Genomic DNA, 25,080 nt, shown 5'->3' on the forward strand with positions numbered 1-25,080 from the left:
CGCGGTCCTCGCAGCGCCGCTGCTCCCGTGCGCTGCCGGAGGTGGCGGGAACCTACTCTGAGCCCCGCCGCTTCCCGTACCCACCGCATCATCAGCGTGCACCGGCGGACGCACAGCGCCCTTCCGCGCATATGCGGCGACGTTGCCATGGCGGAGCCGCTGCCGGCGCGGTGCGTCCGGGGACTCGCCGAGATGAGCGGGCGGTTCATGGCGGTGCCCGCCGCGGCTTAAAACGCCTCAAACGGTTTAAACGCCGCCGCCGGCGGCGGGGAGAGGGTGTTGGGTCCGGTCGAAGGTTGTCCCACTCCGGGCGGCCCTGTGGGGAACAGAGTTGTTCTAACAGCAGGGTCAGGCTCAGCAAAGGGCTTCCCCCGCATTAACCGTTTGGTTTGGCGGCGGTGGGACGTCCACGCTGTGCTTGCGTGAATGGCACTAAGCTTGTCATGATGAGGCTTGTGAGGGAGGTGAGCTGAAATACTGCTTGCAACAAGCTGCCTAAAATGAACTGTTCTTGATCGAGCATTGTGATTCTGGTCTGAACAGGCTCTTGCAAAACTTGGGACCGTGAGTAATAGTTCGTAGTAAGGTGTCTTTCATTTAATGGAAAAATGGCAAAAAAGGAATCAATTGCTGGAGTCCAAGGTAGACCTTAATTAGCACATCTAAGAGAAGGATGAACTCTTTATCTCCTGGAGATGTCAGGTCAAGACAAGGATGAATACTGCCCTTGAAGACACACTGTGTGGTCTAATACCATTAGTGGGCTATGGGAAACTGGGTGAAATTACCTAATGCATTTTTAATAATAGGCCAGCTGTGAAAATGGAGTCGCTCTGTGTAAATTCCACATCTATGAATAACTGTGTGGTTTTACTTCAATTCCAATACAAAATTTTCCTCACTAATTACCTAACTAAATATTCCCTTTCTAATGCCTGTCGCCACAAGTGCTTACTGACATTTGAAAATGAGAAAAAAAGAGAGAAATATCTCCCCCCAGTGCTGGAAGTACATCTGCAGTGTAAACACCTGACAGGAGGTGGCATTTTAATGACTGAGTTGACCATTCTTTTAAGACTTCAAAGTGAACCTTACAGAATGAAGACATGTTTCAAGCACCCACTTCAATACAGGAAGTCAGCTGTTTCACTTGCAATCACCAGTTTAACTAATAGCAGAGAATACACCTATCTGCTTACAGTGAGCTGTCTGAATGCATTATACAGCTCAGTAGCTCAAAAGGAGCTGTTTTTGCAATGGGTGGAAAAGTTGCTCTACTTGTGTTTCTTATTTTTGTTTGCACTTCTCTGCGATGATTTTCCTGTTTACAGCTACAGATCCCTCAGGTTTGTTCCTAGCTCAGCTAAAGTCCTTTTATCTGGAATACATTATTAGAATACTTAATGGTATAGTCCTATGTGTATAGAAAGGTATTAATAAGAGAAATGTCAGAACTCTTATAGTCCAGTTATGAGGACATCACATTTCCCGGTCAAAAAAGTAACCCTTCCTCTTTCCCTGCCCTCAAAAGCAGGGCTCACCCGCTCCCCCGTTGCCTCTTACAAAAACCCCGCCCGCCCTCCCTCCCTCCGCTCCCTCGGTGCTTCACTCAGAGGCGCTCCCTCATTTACTCTCAAGGGCTGCTTCACTCAGTGCTGCTGGCAGAGAGGAGCTGGGGGCCAGGCGATGCTGCGAAGCGGGGCTCTGGTTCGTGGGGTGCAGCTGCCGCGAGCGCTGGCAGCACACGTTGTTGCGTTGCTCGTACAGCAGGGGGAGCTTGAGCTCTGCTGGCTGGAGAGCTGATCTGCGATCACCCAGAAGCGCCAGGGTTGGAAGGGAGCTCTGGAGAGCGTCTCGTCCAAGCGCCTGCCCAGACAGGGCTACACAGAGCAGCTTACGCAGGAACGCGTTCAGGTGGGTTTGGGAGCCCCACAGGTTAGGGGGAGAACAAATGTCAGCAGCTCACCACCTCAGAGAACGATGGTCACCCAAAGCTAGAACTCCCTGCAGCCTGATGGTCCGGAAAAGCCCACTGTTCTCTTTGGGAGGCACCCAAGAGTATTGATACAGGGGGCTTGATATAAGAAACGCTAGTGCCTGGAAAATATAAAGTACTTTTTAGCTTAAGTTGTAGAAAGAAAACTATGTTATAAGTCTGTGGAATTTAGGGGCCCCACTAAACATGAGTTAATTGTTTCACACTAGCCTTCTAAAGTATAACATTTCACACCATCCTTCTACTTATCAGTTCAAAGACAGAGCCTCCCAAACATCTGCTAGCTTGGGATACTCCTTGCCTGCCCATCCTGCAATAAATTTTGCAGGAAGGTCACCCTGTTCTAAATCTTTGCTAGTTAACAGAAGAATTACAGATATGGTTGGTTTCAGCTAATTGTGTTACTACTGGGGTGTCCAACTGTGCCAAAAGTGAAAAGTTTAAGAAGAGGAAGACTCGTTTACTTCATCTTGAAGACCCCTACTCACAAGAGGAAGACTCATTTACTTCATCCTGAGACCCTCGCCCATGGCCACGGGGGGGGACACTGCGCATGCGCAAAGGACCTTTTAGCTCATTATAATAAGAAGCGTCGGGATAGATCATGAATATGTATAGGTGTGTAACTTTAGAGGATAAATGTAGCGGGAAACGACACTGAGGTGTGCATACTTTGGAGGAGCTATCCCCATGCACCTCAGCGCTGACTAAAAGCATACCTACTTTACAACTTTAATGAGTTGTGGAGTCAAACTGCGTATCAGTATCTCCTGAGCAGTGGTCTCCAGGCTAACCCTGACCATGCTTACCTACTCCACCCAAGGCTGGGCTGGCTGCTGTGAGGGTGACCCTTCTGCCTGAATGAAGGGAAGAAAATAAAACAGAAACCAGCTCTGGCTTGCAGGGGGATTCCCTTGACAACATCTGCTCAAAAGCCCATTCACAAAAGTAAAACAAACTTTACATTCATTTTCCCACACGACGGCCTCTTGACGCTGCAGAGTGGTTTTGAGAGAGAAAGGGAAAATACCACAGCAGGGAAAACATAAATAGTAGTCCTTGAAAAAATTGCTACTCTGGCAAATGCTCCAGTGGCAGCCATGATCCAGCTTTCCTCCCACACCAGAGAGTTGCTGCAAGTGGATACTTCAGCCCCTTCTGCCTGCATCCCGCTCATAGTGCATTGTCCTGGATGAGAGAATTCCAGCTGCCCACAGATCCAGTTTACAGCCTTAAAGCACAACAGTTCCAGGAGCTCAGCTGCCTGTCCTGAGGAACACCAGCACAGGACTAGTGCAGGCTGGGGTGGTTCTCACCCCAGGTTTATCCCTTGTCTCAGAGAGACTTCGGGTTGAAGCTTGTGGCTGGAAGGATGCCACCTCCCACTTGGACATGTCCTCTTTCCTGTAAGTTATGAGATCTTTGGGGTTAGCAGAGAGAAATCTGAAGTAGGAACTGACACTTTCGCTTAGATTATTTTAGACTGGAAGGAACCACAGGAGATCACCCATATGCATGCAAAGCAGGGTTACGTTCTTCCAACCAAGCTGCTCTACATTGTAGAGGATGATGAGGGCCTCACAGGGCAGAGAAACTGAGTAGAATGAGAGAGAAACTTGAGCCTGGTGCCCTCACCTAGGCACCTCTGGTCTTGGGGGCTACAAGGATATGCAGCAAAGATACATTCTTCCCTCTTGTGCATATTTATACAGTCATACTAGGTATCGGGTTTCTAAAGTACTTGTGAAATGATGGGGTTTCCTCCTTTCCTGACTGAGTACCCAATGAAACTTGCCCATGTTTTCCCTTCCTCAGTTGCCAAGTCAATCTTTAATGTTTTCTTCCTACTATCTCTTCTGAAAGGAGTTTGGATCGCTTTTTGCTGAGGTGAGAACTAAACCCTGTTCCTCCATCAGTCCTGGGAATAATACACTGCTTCTACTCCATGGCGTCTACACCATGGACAAAGGACAGAAAATACCAGAATTTATGCATAAAATGGAGTTTGTTTCCTTTCATTATCCTTGAGTCATTCTCAAGTGAATCACACTGTAAGGAACTATTAAAAGAAATCTGACGGAATGTCTTTGCAACATTGCCATTACCATCACTTCCACAGGGGGTAAAATAAGTGGCACCAACGTTAAATTTCTGATCTAATATAAAAGTAGTTACTGAGTAAACAAGTTCACAAACAACAACAAAAAAGGAAACCCTCATACCAAAATAGTTTTTACTGGCAAGAGCATTTTCAGCACAGAGGAAGAGAGTGGTTTTCGCTGTTTGCATGAGGGACCCCCACAGTGTGCTGATACAATACAAAATTTCTTGGAATTACTAAACCTGAGATTACAGAAGAAAGAAAAAAAAACAAACCCAAGCACAAAATAAAACACAAAAGTGCTCAGGAAACAGAATTTTCAATGTCATGAAAATGATGGGGGTTTGTTGTTTTGTTTTGGGCTGTTTTTTTAGCATACCAGGATGTTGTTTAACAACTCTACACAGAACAGTGTAAAACTAAATCAGATCAGTACATCTTGGCCACGGGTTTGTTCTTCTCTAAGGCACCTGGTGCCTGCTTCATATTAAATGGCATTTCAAAATGTCCACAGAACTTGGCAAAGAGTACCAGCTGCATCCTGCTACACAGAGTAATGCTTATTGCCAGAATTTTAAACAAAAAACTGAAAGAAATGTTTGCTGGTTTCCTTTAGGTGCTCCAATTTGGTTTACCTTAAGAAATCAGTCATCTACACAATTACCCTGTTGCCCTGGAGGCTTGTGTGGACATATCACTGTCTACTAGTATTTCACAAGTTTACTTCCTTCGTTCTTGACTGAGGGATTATTCAGATCACTGGAATTTGTGGGTGTAATGAAGGAGTGGGCCCATTGTAGTCTATGGGCTTTTATTTACAGTGTGAAACATTTTGTGTCTAGTGCTGGGACTGGAAAGACTAAGAGTGGGCTGGAAGCCAGGATTTGGCTATTTGCATTGCAGCTTTCTTTCTTAAGAGAACTGACTGGGCTGACAAACTCAACTGCATGTTTGAAGAGACACTAAGAAACTGCTTCTCTGACAAGAAGTCAGCTTGAAAATGGAGCCAAGTATTTCAGGATCAGAATGTATCTGTATGTGTCTCTGGGACAATACAGATGGGGCAGAGGTTCAGTAGCGCCCCAGGCCAGGCAGCTGATGCTGCCTAACTTCCCTGTGAGAACTGGAAAAATTTCTCTCAGGAGTGACTTGGAAATAAAAAGGATCTTCTGCCTAAAACAGCCCCAGAGCCTTTGGCTGGAGAAAGCTGGGGCAAGGAAATGACTGCTATTGCAAATAACTGCAAAGGAAGATAATGTTTGATGCTTTTGGAAAGATCTTTGGTCATCTTTCTGATCAGACTGAACCAATTTGTTTATTTTGTTGTTCAAATCAAGCAGCTGTAAAATAATGCCTGGACAGGTAATGTTCCTTCACACACAGAATCACCTGGGTTGGAAAATACCTTTAAGATGATTAAGTTTAACCATTCCACAGCACTGCCAAGGCCACCACTAAACCATATCACTGAGGGCCTCATCTACATGATTTTTGAACACTTCCAGGGATGGTGATTCCACCACTGCCCTGGACAGCCTCTTCCAATGCCTGACGTTCTTGCCATTTAACACAGTGAAGGGCAAAACTGCCTTTTCTTCTGCAGGAAGGATCAACATGTGCCAGTGAGACTCAGCAAACAGGCATGCCCTTACCTGCAAGTTTTAACACAGCCAGGGAGGTGGTACCACCACCTCATGAATGTCATGTTACTGACTCCTGGTTGCATATTTGGTTCTTCACTTATGTTTCTCCTTCTGTTTACACCAAAGCAGTAAAGTTTTTTATTCTGAGATCCGTCTGAAGTATTTGCATGCTTATGCTACTGGTGCATTACTACGATCATGCTTTTATTTCCTGTTGTATCTGAAAATGCACTCTCCAAAGGAAAAGTAAAGAGTGTCCCTGCCCTAAGAAATGTACAGTCTGAGTGTACTATGGTGATATGGCCACAAGTAACGTTTTTGCCTAACTTTCCCCTCACTTTGCATAAGTAATCCATTGCTTTGTGGTCTTTTAGCAGTTTACTGCTAAAGTCAGAAATACAGGAAAGAGACAACAATGCAGTAGGAAAGTACACAAATGCAAGACCGGGATGAATCTTCCCAGCATAGACTTACTGTGAAGTCTTGGACAAATCAGTGTCCCTAGTCAGAATTAAGCACAGATCTAGGTGGCAAGGATAAAGCCCTGTAACTGTCACTTCCTGGGACTGGTTTCACCAGCTGATCTCTGAAATGAGAAGTCTGCCACCTGGTTGGACTGAGAGCACTGCCCAGAGACACAGAACATGGACTTTGAGATGTTTTTAATTTATACAGCTTAGTATGAAGTACCTCCTTTCCTATGAACATCTCAGAATGTGAAGTGTAACTGCACAGCTGGTCCCCTCACCAATGCAACAGTCGTATCTATAGGAAAAAGGCAAGTGTTTCTCCTTTGAATAAAAGTTGCTTTCTTGGTTTTCCTCTTCGCCAGCCATAAGCATCCTGCAGATGAGCAAAGCTGCCTTTATGCCAGGTGGAGGTTTTCCCCACTCCTTTCCATAGGTATTGTGGGAGGGTGTTGGGGCCTGGTGTACCTGAGGTACAGCTGCTTGTCAGGGAGGTGTTCAGCTGTTGAGATCTGCTGGGGTCAGTCCTCTGCTGCTTCTTCAGTCTTTTGATGGCTTTGAGCTCTCAGAGCTATTTGGTTTCACTTTCCACATTTAAAGCAGCTGAAGTTTCTCCGCTGAGAGTTCCTGGGTGGGCTGAGGCTCAGCAGCACATGTTACCAGTATCTACATGAAACCATTTCAGGTTAGCAGATCTGCACTGGTTGTTTAGGCAGGGTGAGAGGGGCTGGAGGTGTGCACTGTGGGAGCTAGTTTCCAGGCTGTCTTGAGAGAGCTGCCCAGAGGGGCAGTACACACAAGGACTTTTGTGTGTCTAAGCAAGGGTGGATTGCCATGTTGGTGGCACTGTTGTGGAGGGCACCCTGTGTAGGTGATGCCTAGCTCCAGCTTTCTGTCCTGGCACCTTAGGCTTAAAATCATAGAAGCATAAAATCACAGAATCAACTCGGTTGGAAATGACCTTTAAGACCATCAAGTCCAACCGTTCCCCAGCACGGCCACGGCCACCCCTAACCCATGTTACTGAGGGCCTCATCTACACGGTGTGTGAACACTCCCAGGGATGGTGACTCCACCGCTGCCCTGGGCAGCCTGTTCCAATGCCTGAGAACCCTTTTCAGTAAACAATTTTTTCCCTTATCTTCATCTAAACCTCCCCTGGTGCAGCCTGAGGCCGTTTCCTCTTATCCTATCACTTGTTACTTGAGAGCAGAGACAAACCCCACCTCTCTACAACCTCCTCTCAGGTACTTGTACAGAGCGATAAGGTCTCCCATGAGCCGCCCGCCCCGCACAGCTTCACCTGCATCACCGGCCCCGCAGCGCCGTTACCGCCGTGCGCGGCCGGAGGTGGCGTGAATGTATTCTGAGCCCTCCTGCTTCCCGTACTCATCGCATCATCAGCGTGCGCCGGCGGACGCACAGCGCCCTTCCGCGCATTGGGGGCGACGTTGCCATGGCGGAGCCGGAGCCGGCGCGGTGCGCCCGGGGACTCGCCAAGAGGAGCGGGCGGATCATGGCGATGCCCGCCGTGGCTGTGTCGCGCCCGGGGCACCCGGAACATCAGCTGTACCGCTGGAGGCGCCTCACCGCAGGGGATGGAGCGAAGGTAACGGACGGGACGCGGCGGGGGACGCCCTCTCGGGTGGTCTGGTGGAGCGAGTCCAGAGCAGGGCCATGAAGATGATCAGGGGGCTGGAGCGCCTCTCCTATGAAGACAGGCTGAAAGGGCTGGGGTGGTTCAGCCTGGAGAAGAGAAGGCTCTGGGGATACCTTAGAGCAGCTCCAGTGCCTAAAACCTGGACTTTTGGAGAGAGGCTTCTGATAAGGGCATGCATGAAAGAACAAGGGGAAATGGCTGTAAACTGGAAGAAGGCAGATTTAGTTTAGATACTAGGAATATATGGGGGCTGTCTGTGTTACAAGTGTTATATGTGAAAGCACAGTGACACGTCAGGACCATTTACACCTCAGAGAGATGAATATGGGATGCAAAATCACTCAGACCATTTACACAGTGGCCAGCCTGGTTATGACAAAGTGCTGATACCAAATTTCATAGTTGGTGATTTCTGTGCACTAGCTCAGCAAGTCTCTATCCAGCCTCCAGGGGATGGGTCCTTGCATTCACCCTACGTTTTCTCCAATCACTATGATTGGCACTAATTGCTAAACGAATGCTTATTACTCAGTGATTTCCAGGTCCAGTTTCTCCAGTCAATTGAACAGTCAGAGAAATGTGTTTCAAAATATATCTATTTCTTATAACAGCCGTGCTATCTTGTGTTACATTCTCACTGATGTTTGCTCTCTCTAGAGAAGAAATGTGGATATAGGAAGCTTAAAAATTAATATCCAGCAATCCTTAGAAATGTTTTAATTTCTTCAATTTACAGAGAGTGGACCAAACCTCTGCGTATGCTGCCTCTGAAGCTTTTCCCCTTCAAAAGTTGAGGTATCCACAGGAGCCTCGTGGTCCTGTGACAAGTTTGGAAACCTTGGAACACCTGCAAGATCATGATGAGGCCTGTGAGGAAGGTGAGCTGAAATACTGCTTGCCACAAGCTGCCTAAAATGAACTGTTCTTAATCCAGCATCGTGATTCTGATCTGAACAGGCTCTTGCAAAACTTGAGACCGTGAGTAACAGTTCATAGTAAGATTAACGAGAAAGGCATAAAAGGAATCAATTGCTGGAGTTAATTAAGGTAGACCTTAATTAACATATCTAAGACAAGGATGAACTATCTGTCTCCTGGAGATGTCAGGTCAAGACAAGGATGAATACTGCCTCTGAAGACACATTGTGTGGTCTAATACCATTAGTGGGCTACAGGAAACTGGATGAAATTACCTGATGTATTTTTAATAATAGGCCAGCTGTGAAAATGGAGTCGCTCTGTGTAAATTCCACATCTATGAATAACTCTGTGGTTTTACTTCAATTCCGATGCAAAATTTTCCTGACTAATTACGCAGCTGAATATTCCCTTTCTAATGCCTGTAGCCACAAGTGCTTACTGAAATTTGAAAATAAGAAAAAAAGAGAGAAATTTTCTCCCCCGAGTGCTGGAAGTACATCTGCAGTGTAAACACCTGACAGGAGGTGGCATTTTAAAAACTGAGTTAACCATTGTTAGAATACTTAATGGTATTAAGTACACATAGTCCACTTTGCAAAAGAAGGTATCAATAAGAGAAATGTGAGAACTCGTATAGTCCAGTTATGAAGACATCACATTTCCCAGTCAAAATAAACCCCTTCCCCAAGTGATAAGATGTTTTCTTCTCTTTTTTCTTTTATCAGATAGATATCACTCCCTGGAAGTGTTCAAGACCAGGTTGGACAGGGCTTGGAGCAGCCTGATCTAGTGGAAGGTGTCCCTGCCCATGGCAGGAAGTTGGAACTAGATGATCTTTAAGGTCCCTTCCAATCCTAGAAGTCCATAAAGGGACTTTGTAGTCATTGTTCATTAGGCATTTGAGCTTGCTGAGGAGTACCAAATCCATCATGTGTGCATTCCTGTAGCTGCAGTCTTAATTCTGAGTACAAGTAGTTTGCCAAGTACAAGTACAAGTTTGCCACCTGACAGGTTTCTAATCTAGACTGGTTGCTTCTGTGGTACTTGCAAAGGTTAACCCGTACAAATGAAGGAAACATTTGGCCAAACAGTGGTTCTTTTTGTATTTAATATAGGACAACCTTGGCTGTACATGTGGAAAGTATCTAAGTGTCTGCAAGTGCAGTGGTAAAGCATGAAAGCTATCCGAGTTATGAATTGCCTCATGTGAATTCCATCTCCTTGATAAAGGCTGTAGTAATTGTAGGACTGATCTAAATGTCCACAAAGTCTTGTAAGATAAACAAAGTGGAGAAGAGTTAATTTGTGACATGTGACAGGGACAATGTTTACCACCTTCTCTTTCCTGTTCTTTTTATAGATCAAGATGAGAACAGAACTATTAGCCTTATTCCACTTTCTGTTGCAGATCAGCTTTCAGTCATTTTAGATAGTCTTTTTGGCATGTGCTATAACTATCCCAGAGTCAGAGTCTTGCTAGTTTGTACTTACCCGTATATTTTTTAACAAGTGAAGTCATGAGTCTCCTTCCTCATGATAGCTCAAGAGCTACTCAGTAACTGGATGAAGTCCGAACTGGAACTGGTGAGCAATGGAGAAGAGGAAGTTGACTCTGCCCTCCTGGAAGAGCCTTCTGCAGCCCCTCTGAAGTGTGAGCGGTTTGATGGTAAGAACATAGCAATTTCTTTCTGAGGATGTGCTGGGGAAGGGAGCCAGGCCTCTTGGCTTGTCAGACTGAGATGTAAAATTGCTTTGGGTAGACCAGGTTAGTGGGCTTAGTAGAAACAAGATTAGAGAGCGTTTTTCTTCCCTAGCTCTTACAGCAGGTGGCTGTATGAGGTGCATTTATACAGCCCTAAATATTCCATGTATCCCTTTGTAAAAGAGAAATTTTATTTCTTTTGTGTATGGGTATGTCAGATTTATACAGCTGCTTGAGGTGGTTAGAAGCAAGGCCGTAAAAACTGGACAAAATGTTGTTCCTGCTCTAGTGTGTTCAATGGAAGACTGATTAAGACTCTCTGGGGATAAATGGAGTGTAGTCAGTGTGTCTGCTTTCATCAGACTTTCCCAGTCTGGGAAAGTGATCCCTTTAATTACATTAGGCTTTGTGATCTGAGACAGAGGAGTTTATTCATTTCAGACTAGCCTTAGATAATTTAAATTCCTCATTTCAGACTTGTGCAGCTATCTAGAATATGAAGCAGAAAGTTCTTCTGTCCAAGAATACCTACAGCACCTTTTGCAGAGTGAAGCTGTGAGCTATGGGATAATGGAAGGCCTTAGACTTGAAGACATCAAGGAAAACAAAAAGCTTACAGATCCGCGAATAACGATGGAGCTTAGACACAAGCAGGTGAGCAGGCAAGGCAGCACAGTTCAAAGGAATAAGACAGAGGATTATAGGATTAGAGTAGATACTGATGCTTCTAAAGATTTGCAGGAAAAGCCACCATGGCAGTAATGTCTGAGTTTGCTCACACCAAGTAATACTGGTTTAACCTCACTCTTGAATTGAGTTTTTTGCTGGTCTGAGAGCAAAACCAGTCAGTACCAGCTATGGGTAGGGTTACTTGCTTCATGTGAAAGGTGGATTGTGACCCACCCTGTTAGTGTACAGTGAGCCTCAATTTCTTCAGCCTTTTGCATCTGCTTTGACTTTTGTTCATTTTCTCCTTCCCAGGTGAAAGAAAACCGAATAAGACGTCAGAAGGCATTAGAGCTTCAGAGACAAGAGCAGTCCCTGAAGAAATCAATTCTGTCTGAGGCCAGGCTCCAAGTACTGGAGGAGGACAGAAGGAAGGCCCTGAAGGCCAAGAAAGAGGAGGAGGAAATCCAGAGGGAAATGGTGAAGCTGCGAAGGGAAATGGCTGAGAAGCAGGCCATGGCAGAAGCATGGAGAACGTAAGAGGGAGAGGGGGGCATGAAAAGATCCACATGAAGAGCACTTATCAGCTTCTTTTGCTAAACGTAAGAGGAGTGATGGTCCCAAAGGAAACATCTGCCATTTCTCTGTCTGGGAACTCTCACAAAACCTTTTAGTCCTTTGTTACCAACATCTGTGGCAGAGATGTTAGTGGGAAGATGTGCTAAAGATACTGTTGGCCTCCCCATAGCCGTTATGAGTACACTGAATGACAAAGTAGGAGTGTGTTTGCACCACCATGCATTCTCTCTATCAACTCTGTGGCTACACCCAGCCTTGTTAGCCTCTAATGCAGCCACAAGGGAATAAAGAGCATTCTTTACTGAGGATTCTGCAGATACATAATTTTTGCTTTTGCTGAGCTTGAATTGTCACAGAGATGCAACTTGTAGGGGTGCCATTTATTTACTTAGGCAGTCCTGAGATCCTAAATCTCTTGCAAGTGCTTTATTGAAATCTTACTGTTTTCTTCTGCCTGCTCTATTTTGGACATGCTCCGGATTGTTTAATCTCTGGACTCCATGACAGAGGCTGTTTTCTAAGAAGGCTGAGTTAAATAATCATCAATTTTCTAATCTGTAGAGATGATTCTCTTAGGATTAGCCAAAAAGAGAGTGAAATCTGTGCTACAGTACTTTTCTCATTGTATTAGATCTGTATGTTTGTTCACTTTCCAGGGAGGGCAAGAGACAAGAAAAGAGTCAGAGGCTGTCAATGCAGAAGATATCTGTTGGTGCCTCATCACCCCTCATCCTGAAGAAAGAAGAGCAAGGAGAGGAGAAATGGAGAAAGGCTCAGGAGCTGCTGCGCAGGATTCAAGCCAATAAACAGAAAGTGAGCATCACCCTTCTTTATCTGAGACACTGAGCTACCTGCCCTTAGCTGCTTTTTGCAAAACGGAAGTAAAAGTCCTGGTTATCAGAACTTTTTACTTCTTCCAAGCCTTACTCCCCGTAACTGGAAAGTAGAAGAGCAGAGCAAAAAGTATCTTGTAATACCAGGACCAAGAAATCCTGAGCCTCCATCCCCAGTGTTTCTGTGCCTCAGGTGTACTCAGTGGGAGGTTTCTCCTAGGATTGTGGAAAAGATGTAATTCTCGGGACAGTTCCCAACATAAAGGCTTTTGCAGTCTAGAAATAGGCAGGTGTACAGAAGAGGCAGTGAAGCAAGATTTGCTTTCCTTGAGGAAGAAAATAAAAGGGGGAGGGGGAAACTGGAAAAAAAGGGTCCTGAGAAGCCCTTATTGTATCTATGAAAGATATTCTAAAGATGGCCTTGCAGACCCTGGTGCAGGGAGGGGAAAGAGAAGTGCTGAAGCCTGGGATGAATTTTGAGCTGGATCTCCCAGGGATGCCAGCACACCCACACTAACAGGTTCCTTAAGGATACTACCATCAGGTGCAGTAGGATATTCGGTGCTATTGCAACAGCTCTTTTGAGGCAACCATGCAGACTTTGATAATTCCAATTATTATAATTCCCATTAGGAACCTGTGTCTTTTACCCTCATTATTCTGATACTATGGCCAGTTCTGGGTTAAACACCTAGTTATATGAAGAACTTAGGATTAAAGAGTGATCTTCTTATACTGGAACTAGATGATCTTAAGGTCCATTCCAACCCTAACTGTTCTTTGATTTTATATGGGCAGCCTCAGGAAAGGGATTAAGTTTCTCTGAGTGCAGGTATGAATGCCATCCATCACATAATGGTTTTGATTAATAGAGCTGTCATCACTGTTTATGTTTACTTACCTACATCTAGAATTTTATTAATCGTAGAATCTCCTCTCTGGTTCACTTCATCAGCCCATCCATTGGCTTTGAGTTTGGCTACTGTTTAGCAGTACACAACCTCTCTGCAGCACAATATAAGCTATGGAGATAAGCCTGAATGAAACCACAGAACAATTTTGGGGCTGCATGTGAGAAGCCATGGCTTAGCTGAGCTAAGCATATTAGCAACACTGATTATTTGTCTAAAGCAGAAGGAAATAGCTAATTTTGTCCTCTTTGTAAGACTCCATTTGGAGATTTCAGTGAGTGAGAGGAATCCAGTTAAAACAAGGCATTATGGCAAAAGGGGTACAACCGAGTCCTGTGAGGTGACCCACTTGGGGGATCAAAATGAACAGCATCTGCAGTGACAGGGCTACAATTATGGGGTAGATTAGATAGCAAATTGCTGTTCTGTATGATGTAAATCACTCCCAAAGGCAGTGAGTCTAGTTACACAATAGGGGAGAGGTTTGGCTTCCTACTGGAACAAGGATGTCATGTCATAAATTCATACTAGGAAGCATCTTGATTTTTGTCTAAGGTAAAAAAGTGGTCCATTGAAATATTCATTAACTGTTCTCCATGTAACTCTTCTTACCTGTAGCATCTTAGACATTTTCTAGATTTTAAAACATCTTTCCTGTCTCTAGAAATTCTGTGTCCCTCACTCATTTTATTCCTTTATACTTGGTGGACTAAGTATGTTTTACTCAAAAGCATAGTGCCCTAAGATGTTATCTTTCTAATCCCTTCCTGCTTTTTGTAGAAGACCTGCACATGCTCTGAAAAAGAAAGTCAGATAAGGGGAAGGGTGGAGAGGGCCTGCATCTGTGTGATGGGCTGTGTCTTGCTCATTGGTTTTCTGAAACTCTCCCATGCAGTGCATGCAACGACATTTCTCTGCTTGGCTGAAAGTCACTCTGGAGCACAGAATTAAAATGGGAAAAGCCAAAGCCCTTGCTGACTGGAAATGCCAGCTGAAGGCCCTGCGAGCCTGGAGAAACTATACTTGGGCCCAGAAAGTAGTGCAGGAGGCACAGCAGTTGCAAGTTCATCTCCAAGATCAAAACAGGTAATGACCCTACACTACGGCATTCCTCCTACTGCAGCAGCATTTAGGTAGTGCAGTGATCAGGGACTGCCCTCCACCTGTCCTTGGAGAAACTCTGTTCAGCTTTGGAAGGCCTTCAGAGTTAAGCAACAAAAAGATTCAGGAAATTATGGGGCCACGTGCCATGGCCTAGGCTGCTGTACTTGATGCAATTGTTTCAGACAGGTCTGGGCAGAAGCCTTACTATCATAACACAGGTGCTTTCTCATTCAGGAAAAACCAACTGTCTGAGGAATATAACCAGCGACGGCTTTTGCGCTGCTGCTTTCTGGCATGGCGGCGCTGGAGCCAAGCAGAGACAGGAAAACAGGAGCTACAGATCAAGAGTGAGGAGACTAAGAAAAAGATGTCACAGCTGCTGGAGGCAGTGTCACTGGAGAAGGATGGGCTGGACAGGTCACTGGAGGCTAGCCAGCCTGGGACAGCAGAAGTAAACCATCATCAGGCTATGCAGAAATACAAGGTAAATCGTTTCCATGTATTTTTAATACTGGCATCTCTGTGGTCTTTCAAAGTACTTTTGTGCAATCTGAAATAAAGAGTACATTGTTCCAGAGAAAGCCTTCTTTCCCAGAGTGATCTCCAGATCACTTTTGCTTACAGATTAGTTACATCTTTAATGCCTGCTTAGTCTTAAAAAGAATAACACTGGACTGCACGACAAGAGATTTGTGCCATGCCAGTGACATGGGGGGAAATGTTGCTGGCTGTTTCACGATAGCACACATCACAAGGAGATAGAGAGGAGAGAGGATCAGAGGTTGCTTCCTGAAACTGCCACTTGTCAGGTCTATAAAGCTTGTACCACAGCAGTATCCCAATCCCAGCATGAATGCTCACACACATATTACAGGTCAAGTTTTTCATTTGCTTGTCAGCAAAAGTTGATTTCCTGTGGTGCTTATATCATCCTAGTAGACTTGTATTTTATTTCTGATGCACTGGTAAAATTTGTACTGGAAGGATGGCACGAAACTTGGTGTTTGACCTAGGGATCAGAAAGCAACATGCGTCCGATGCCTCTGTATCAGAAAAGGTGTAGCCTTATTCCCCACTGTACACTAGTTTCATGGTAATATTTATCAAAACTGGAGAAGAAGCATGAGGAAGCAACACCCTGTAGACTTCTCTTCCATCTGAAAAAGGGCCACCCAATTGATCACCCATGTAGATCACTTCAGCAACTGCTTTCTTCCTTTGTTCTTCCATTTGAGCATTGAGCAGGGACAGCACAGTCAAAAAAGGAGTGTGCTGATCCCCAAGAGATGAGCTGATCCCTGAGAAATAAGCTGGTTTTGAGCTGTGCTCCTTAACAAAATAGGATATATTCCTGCCAGAGCTCTTGTCTGATCAGGATTTCTTCCTCTCAGCGAAATGGCACACAGCTGCTTAACAGCACTTTCCCACAGCCTCCTATTTTATGCTCAGTGGGGCCCCTCTGCCCTGGCTAGGAACTAGATAGAGGTGTTTAGCAGAGATTACCCCATTTCTCAGGCATCTCACTACATTTGCATAAAGAAACAGTATATAGGGAGGGGAGAAGAGTGTTTGCTTTTAATCAATGCCAATTTTTTTTTTCCTTAGCCAACTGAAACTTGCCTCATACAGAAAAAACCTGACCAGACCAGGGACCACTCTTGTTGGGATGCTGCTCGCACATCTCATTCGTACAGAAAATCCATGTTTACCTGGGAGATTACCATAAAACATGCATCTCCAAGTGCCCACGACCAGGCTGTATATAAAGATCAAATAGCCACTCTCCTCCAACAGTTACAGACAGCTGGTCTAAGGACAACTCCTGCTTATGGCAGCCGTTTTGAGCACCGGCATGCTTTCCAGCAACGTCTGATTGAGGAGCAGAGGCAGCAACTTCAGAGACAGCAAAAGCTGATCCTTGAGCTGCAGGAAAATCAGAGGCTGAGCAGAATAGAAGAAAAGGCAGCACAAGCCACAGCTGTGACCCCGTTTCAGCAGCCTGACAACTCTGCATCACAAACCAGGGAGGAAAAACACGAGAGGGAAAACCAACCCACATGCAAGAATTCAGCCTATTTGAGGTATATGCTCTTGATAAAGCAAGTTCAATTAGTTAGCATGTCTCATTCCTGCCCAAGTTGAGCCAGAATTTGCCAGACATACTTCAGTCATGCTACCACTATCGTATGACTTCACCTCAAGGTATCAGGCCAGCTACAATTCTCTGTCTTTCTTCTTTTTTGCAGTGGCTTGACACTGTGTGATCCATACAGGATCCACTTAGAAACAGCAACACTAGAGTGTCACACATAGTGGCAGCAGGGATTTATTTATTTAGGAAAATAGAGTGCCATCCTCAGGATTTCAGAACACACAGCAGCCTTGGGTGTTCAGCTCCTTTTTAATCGCTAATCCCATTTCAAGCAGAAGAAGGGTGTACCAGGGATTCAGAATGAAAACGTAGCACATTGGAGAATAAAAACTACAAAGCTGTTTCTTAGCCATAAGTAGTGGGCATGAGACAGCATTTGGCCACGTTTACTGACGAGTTTCTTTACTCTTTCCTTTCATAGTCCACCTGTTTCTCATGGGCCAGAAAACACAAGGGCAGTGATGCAAGGCAGAAGGCCCTCCAGCCAGGTGACCTCAACTCATCCCATACTGAAAGGTATTGTTCTAGATAGTGAAGACCATTCCAGACCACTTTTCTCTACAGCTTGTCTGGAAACCTCTCTTTCTTTGCCTCAGCCTTGCTGGTTGATGACAGTGTGCAAGTAAAACCCAACACTCATTCCCAGCCTGACAAGCACTGTGAAAAAGTGCGCGGTTTTCATCTATAAAACCTGAGCCACTGCAACCCTTTCAAGTCCCTGCTTAGTACACTGTGTCAGCAGTTACTCCTAATGCTTGTGATTGTTTCTGGTGTAACAAGAATCAGAGAAGCTCTTCAGGGGTTTTTGCTGTCAGTCTTACTCCCTTCATTGCACATCCAAGTAAGACTTAAACTGATCAGTCATTTTAATCTGCCTTTGAGAGAGTTACTGAGCTTTCAAAGAGAATTAAGTGCCTATGGAAGGTTTTGTGAGACAGCAGTAGCTAGGCTGGGGAAAGAGCTCTGGATCCTTCTGTAGGTATCTCCCCTTCTCTGGCCACACTTGGACAGCATATACACATTAAACATGCAGCACAGCCTTTTCATGCAGTGAATTAAGATCAGGTTCTGTTATATCCCTAGGTCATGTTCTTCCATATCATCTTCGGGCTAGTCACAGTCTGCATGAAAATTTGTCTGGAATATGATCATTGTGATGTTTTAACAGTTTGGGGATCGCCAGAGCTCTTTGGCCATGATAGCTGGGAATTAATGGTTGACTTTCTCTGACTATGCTCAGCTCCAATGCTACTTAGTCTAAGCCATCACTCTTTCTGATTTGCCTGAGCTCTGCCCACCTGAAAGCCAGCAAGCATATTTTCAGAGCATTCAAGTGCTTTTGTTTGAAGATCCGCCAAAAAATCAATGAATAATTTATTACTGGATGATTTTCCCATGGCGGATAATCTTGGGACAGCTGAGAGGAGAAAAGAATGAAGAAACCTATTGTCAGAACACTTAAATGCTTCCCAGTTATTGATTGTTCGAGCCTGTGCTAAGTTTGTTACTTCTGAAGAAGTAAACACAGGTTCTCAACTCCACTGCATGTTCTGTGTGGTCATGTGTGCACTTACACCTTTGCTGATAGCCAGCAAGATTACCTCATTGTGGTTTATCTCCCAAAAGAAGCATTAAGCAGTAGTTTCTCACTAGTGGGACCATGTACCTCTGGGTCAATGTGGCAGGAATGCTTTCCGTCGCGAAGTTGCTCTTTAAATAATCAACTGGAGCTCATAGCAGTCGCCACTAAACCAGATGCCCTGAGCCTCAGCAGTTGATCAGGGAAGGCAGAGTAAAACCTCTGAACACAGCTTCTTTCATAACTGAGCCTCATGGCTGTGACTGTCAACCAAGGAGGGTGGAGTGAATCCAATTGGGGTAGTCCTCAGTCATCTCATAGATGTTTACGGGTTCCTTGTTCATGACTGTGCTGGCCGTAAGAGGCAGCAGAAAGCAAGTCCCTTTAGGCTGGCATTGTCAGGTCTGTGGGCCCTGGCAGTAGAGTGAAGTCCTCCTTGTTCACCAAACTTCTGCTATTTGATAGTCATTTACACTAAGCCTTATGTCCTCTGTTTCTGTAGCAATGGAGGAGAGGGCGATTCAACGGGCAGAACGGAAGCGGAAACTAGAAGAAGCCAAACAACAAAGAAAAGAGGAAAAATTGGTAAGGGAATTGGAAAGTGAAACCAAGTCTCTTTCACATGGCTCTGGTTGCAAGAAGTGCTGCTTTAACCCCAGAGTCAGGGGCCAAGAGAAGGCCCTTTGTCCAAGTGGGTGAGAAAGCAAATGTCTGGCACACATCTGAAGTAGTAGTTACAGCTGCATTTGCATATGGTGAAAGTACTAGCCCTGCCATATCACAGGCAGACACTTCATGTTGATGCAGTTGCTATGCTAGAAGCAATCTCACTTACCACTCCCCAGCACTTCTTTCACACCTACCCCGTGACCGTAACTTGTCTTTGCCAACGATGGGAAGGGTGGAATTGCATGCAGAGATCTACCTGATTGAACTTGGCGATTGTGAGTTTTCCATCCGCTGCCTTTCCTGTCTGGTCATATGCAGCTTGAGGATGTGCAGTCTCACCAAGTAAAAATTCTGCATCTTCCTAACAAATCTCTGCTGCAGGGAGAAGATACTGACGATGTTTGCATAGTTATTATGCAATTTCTGTGAAACATATCCAATAGAGGAGCCTTCTTAGCTTCAGGGCATTAAGCTGTTACTGAAGACATTAATAGTAAGTTGTATTAGGATTAGAAACCTCAGAACTGGGGTCCTAAAACAACCAGCGCTTTTTCCTTCTCCAAGCAAGATAGATAAAACAAGCCTTAGCGAACACTAACCATAGAGTGGACAGACTCCATCAGGTTTCCTCAGTTGCAGCTGCCACAGTCGTAGAGATCAGAAAGCACAGTCATAGTAATCATGCGTTGTGGTTGGTGAGGGTTCTAAGCCTTTGATGCATACATCAAGAGTAAAACCTTTGTGAAATGAAGGCAAAGTGTGGTTTGCAAGGGGAGTAGATAGACATTCAGAGAAGGATATTGTGACAGGTATGACTGGTACTGAAGCAGAACAACTTCTTTGATCTCCAGTGTTTTGGGGAAAGAAATTTTTGGGCACCTGTAATGCTGCTTTGTACATAGAAGTAAAACTTCAGAGCAAAGCCCAAGAATTCAGAACTGACTTCAGCAATCAGGTTATCAGTAACTTGGTGTGTATTTTAAATTTTTTAGGGTAAATGTGGGCAAATATTGTAGCTTAGGGCACAGAAAGATATATAGATATATAGGTAGTAGAAAGAACAGTCCCTCCTTCCTCTCCCTTCTGCAGTTCATTGTCGAGCACAGATCATGTCTAGTATGTGACAAAGTCTGCTTCCTTCTGAAGTTTCAGGTGCTGGTCAATACCAAAGGAATACTGGGAAGCTTAGAGGTCTGTGTTTTCTGAAAAGGTCACATGCACCAAATTACATTTTACCTTCCTCCATTTCCTCCATTTCAAGGCCCAGCTGAAAGCTGAAGAGGAAGCACGACAGAGGAAAGAGGCTGAGGAAAAGGAAGCTCAGCAGGAAAAACGACGGGAGGAGAGAAGGCAGCAGAAGCTGGTGAGCAAACACCTTACCTGTTTCCCCCTTCTTTAGCAGGGAGAGGGAAGAAGAGCCATTACCCACTGACATGCAGTCAGCAGCCAGAGTAATGTGAACCGAAGATCTTTATTAGTAGAGCAGAGTTCCACAGCACCTGCTATATAGACTTACCATCTTTCCCCTTTTTGGCAATATTGGGGAAGGGGCTGTGGAGCAGACACACTATGAAGTATTTATTCTGTCTGTCTTATCAGCAGGACTAGGGGTCCCAGCTGATGGATGTTCACTGCTGACATATAGCCACGTAAGCCTCCAGAGTGGCAGCATGTTCAGCCTACTTTCATACTGCTCCTTCCGTTTGTATCATCTGCCAGCATACATAATGATACTAGTCACATTCAAAAGTAAGCAAGTTTGACAGTTACATCAAGGGCAACTTTCCACCTGGAGAAGAGAAGCATCCTCTCCTTGGAAGCAGCCTAGGAATAGCCCCACTTCATTATTGTTACTTGGAAATGAGATGTTTTAATAACCCAAATAGCACATTTGAAATCCTACAGGGATTTGACCTACAACTACTGTTCTACTTGGATTGTTTTGGAATGTTTGACTTGCATACCTGAATCTCAGTTTAAAGTAATATACTATATAAAGTACGGTTATAAAATACCCATATCCCTGCCTGATTATTTAGGCTAGATTAAGTGGTAAGGTCCATGCATCAACTCAGAACCAGTTTTGGACATGTTTTCAATCTAGTTTTATAAACACAGAAAGCTGCCCTCCTTGAGATCACCAGGTCACCCCTCCCCACATTGGCGAAGGCCTATCTAAAGGAGGTTGCTGTTATATCAGCACTGCTGGCAGCCGTGGATTTTATGTCTGCTGCAGTGACACCAAACTGCAGTGCTGAGGAAAGGCCACTTGCTGATAAATGGCCCAGGGAAATGCCCAGAAATACCATCATCTTCCATGAGAATTTAAGACAATTTGCTCTGCATTCTACTGCAGGTTCTAGTACGTGGGGTCATGTCTTGTCTGCACCGCTAAGACAATGCAGATCCCTATTTCCTGTCAAGTCAGGACCTCTAGCTCCAGTATGACAATCTGTTCTCATTGCTTAAAATCCTCTTTATCCAGAGTGAATTAAAATTACCACTCATTGTATTGCAGAAAGAGCTGGAGAAGCAGAGGAGGCTGGAGAGAGAGCAGCAGCTCCAGAAAAAGGCAAGAGATCACTATAAAAAGGTCCTGCTCAGAAAGCTGGGAATGGTGCCATGGAAAAGGCTGAGGGAGCAAGCCAAGGAAAACCTGGTGGTAAGTGCTGAGGATAAAGGAAAGAACTGGTGCCCTAGGAGGAAGGAAAAAAGAATGGATGCAGCAGAAACATTCATGGGCTCTTAAGACAGGTAGAGATGAAAAAAGCAAAAGTTTTCCCTGCATACCGTGGCCTATATTAGTTCTTTAAATCAGTTCTTTAAATCTGACAATACCCATGAAAGGTTGTCAGAAACTCAAAAGGATGGCATCCTTGTTTATAGCTGATCAAACAGGAACCAAAAGGACAGAGAAAGGAACAAATTTCAACCTATCGAGAAGCCCTCTTTTGTTAGCCTCCACTTGTCTGATGGACTAACTGCCACGTGATTTGGTGCCAGTAACGCAGTGGGAGTTAGTGTAGTATGATACAGCAAAAAAAGTAACTTGAAGCTATAGGACATGAGCCTGTCAGTTCTCTTGCTCCACAGCAAAACGAATCAGTAATACACTACCAAGCCACCGCAGTTACAGTAGTTAACCCCAGCCCATCTCTAGGGTTTTCCCTCTCTCTGGAGTTGCTGCTGGTGCAGTGTTGGCCACTGATAGAGGTAGGACCACCAGAGGTGATAAACCAGGCTGTTCTAACCTGGCCATATCTTCGGTGCAGAACAGCAAGTGACAGCTTCTGAGACCTTGACACATCAGTATTGCTAATGAAACCTTTCCATACATGACTGAATGGGCGTGCTTTATCAAGAGTGGATTAATAACAGTCAGCCATATCCTGAAGATTTAGCCTTAGGGCTATGTTGGCAAGCTTCCACTGGAACTGCAGCTACCACTTACAACACTCAAACAAATGCACATAGGCCTCCTGCTGGGAAGTAGAGGGATAGCATCTGTTCCCTAAATCTATCCTGTTTGTCAGCATTATGGATGGGGCTGAACTAAATTGTTACATGCCATGCCTCTGCTTCACTCACAGTAGGTTAAACTGCGCATCTAATTCAAAAAGCTGTTCTCTGGAAGTGACACAGCAGTGGCCTGATACAGAGGCTGGTCTTACTCCTTATGCCGACCCCTCTTTATGGGAACCTATCCTGTAAGCTATTCCAGCTGTCAGACATCTGCATTTTGGGAGTCCCAAAAAGCTGAGGTGATTTTTCTAAGTGTACCCAGTTTTCTTTAGCTTTATGTAGTCACTAGTCCAAGTAACTAGCTGCCATCTCTGCTGTCTTTATTCAGGTGGCACAAAGGCACCACTGCTTGGGCCTACAGAGGAAATGCCTGATGGCTTGGCTTCAGGACACCCAGAAGAGCTTCATGGAGAAGGTGTCTCGGGCTGAGGACTTCTATTGCCATATATTGCTGAGATGGGGCTTCAGGAACTGGCTAAAGGTTTGCCTGCACCACAGTGGAGAAATGATACTAAGCAAGCTGGCTGCTGCCAGCCTTTCCTACACCACAGTGCCACTTCACATACATGCAGCCCAGCATTTGCTCAGTTACACTTTCCTCATTCCAGAAACCTGATTCCCTTCTTCAGAGACCTTCTTTCAGCTCTCCACTCTCCACCATTCTTCTCCATCCACGACACTCTCATATGCACTGCTCCTCCACCTTTGCACTGCCTCACTGTGCTCTCCCCTGACTTTCCTCCACTCCTGTCCCCATCACCCTTCACTGCCACAGTCTCATCACTGCTCTGTTTCTGCTTATTGGGCTGGAGGTTGGGAGAAAGAAACCATTCTCACCTCTTTTTCTGTCCTTGTTACCTAGTACAAGGATTACCTCTCCACACTGGAGGAGAGACTGAGTACCCTCCATGCAGCCTGCCTCATGAGGAGGTACTTCTGTGCATGGTTTGATCTGTTCATGGAAGAAAAAAGTATCTTACGGGAGAAGATGAAGATTGCTACTGAACATAGTAACAAGTAAGCACACTCCCTTGCCAGTTCTTTTTAATATACCATACGGGTTATTTTAGAGACTGCTTTTGACAGTTCTATTATCTGCTCCCCAAAACCACGTGAAATAGGTTCGTTACTGCCACTGTTTTGTTTCTATGGTATGCACAGACAACATGAACAGAGGTTTATGATAAGAATTTTCCATGGAGTCTGGAAAAGGAAATCTAGTGGTACACTTCATAGAACTTTCAAATCTGCTGAAAGAGAATGCAGTGAAAGTGGATAAGTAACTGAACCTTTCTAAGCTGATTAGCAGATCTGGCCATGCAGCTTCTGCTAAAAGAAAATCTTCAGGTACAATGATAGCAAGCCAAGTGATTGTGCAGGAATTACACTGTACTGTTTTATCCACAACAGATTATTTAGTTCACAAATCCAAAGTTGAAATAGAAAGCCTGCTTAAGGAATCTTTCATTTATGCCATCATCAGCCTGAGTTGGCAGTGAGAACTACAACAGGCAATTCTATTGATCATGACTGAAGCTGGCGCACCCAGTTCACTCACTGTCCCATAGCTGTGCGTTTTAGCAGAAAACATGCATGTTCGCAGACTTCACCATGAAAGCATGTCAGCTGCCTGCAGTCACAAATAGGCTGTCTCTGCGTAGCCCAAACAGGATCTACAGCACCTTAGAGGAAGAATTAAATTCACTTCTTCTGTGACAGAGCAAACCTGTTTAGCTTGCTGTGGCAGATCGGAACAGTGCACAATTTAACCCAAGAAGCCAGCAAACTGGAGCATCCAGGAGAAATTCATACCCAGGAAAGAATGGGTTCATTCTACATATGACCTCGTATCAGGAGCATGATCACATGTCATTCTCATTACTTTTCCGCCATTGACTGGCAAAAGTCAGTTCAGACCCTGATATAGCAAACTATTCTTTAGACAGGACTGTTGCTCCCTATTGCCTATTTGGGAACCCAGGGCACAAGGCACCTTTGAGAGGGTAGTTAAAATCAGGTAAGAATTGAAGCCCGGCTGCCTGCACTCCCAAGGGGATGGTCTGGACAAAATGAGCCTGCATTTTTCCTGAAGAAACTGTTTTTCAGAGACCCTTTTATTCTTCAACAAATATCTTTCATCTTCAGAATGCTGAGCAAATTCTAGCTAATGAATCCTGTTAGAGGGAGAAGCAAAATTCTTGGGGGAGAGGAGTAGAGAAGGTAATGTGTTATTTTCCCCTGCCATGGTTGGCATATTAATGGAGTGGTGTGCGTGGAGATGTTTAATATGTCACAGACCTGACTAACAGCAGAAAAGACAAATCCCACTGCTATTTTAGGGGAGTTCCACTCTCAAATAGAAGTATTCTTTTGACTGCCTGTTCTGTTAGGAGCACATTTGCATGTTGTCACTTTGTTCTTTGTGTCCCCCATTTCTTTAAGGAAAGTCATGATGAATGCATTCAAGATATGGAGGCAGTACCCATTGCTGATGAAAGAGGAAAGAGAGAGAGAGGAAAGGAGGAACCAGCTACGCAGGAAAGTGGCTGAAATTCTCCCTGACTTCCAGACATGA

At 44.9% G+C, this 25,080-nt stretch overlaps 1 protein-coding gene across 1 annotated transcript; it reads left to right on the forward strand.

Annotated features, from left to right (window-relative positions):
- Positions 1 to 7,663: 7,663 nt before the first annotated feature.
- On the forward strand, positions 7,664 to 25,080 carry CCDC191 (coiled-coil domain containing 191; the record flags this gene model as incomplete). Its single annotated transcript, XM_080612698.1, has 16 exons — positions 7,664 to 7,816; positions 8,604 to 8,745; positions 10,329 to 10,454; positions 10,966 to 11,144; positions 11,472 to 11,692; positions 12,392 to 12,548; positions 14,375 to 14,565; positions 14,818 to 15,067; positions 16,189 to 16,664; positions 17,157 to 17,251; positions 18,817 to 18,899; positions 20,245 to 20,346; positions 21,502 to 21,645; positions 22,834 to 22,986; positions 23,368 to 23,522; positions 24,948 to 25,080. The coding sequence occupies 16 exons, from the start codon at positions 7,664 to 7,666 to the stop codon at positions 25,078 to 25,080; spliced, it is 2,760 nt and encodes a 919-aa protein (XP_080468824.1).

The sequence above is a fragment of the Psittacula echo genome (assembly GCF_963264785.1).
Source record: "Psittacula echo genome assembly, chromosome: 3".
NCBI classification, from domain to species: Eukaryota; Metazoa; Chordata; class Aves; order Psittaciformes; family Psittacidae; genus Psittacula; species Psittacula echo.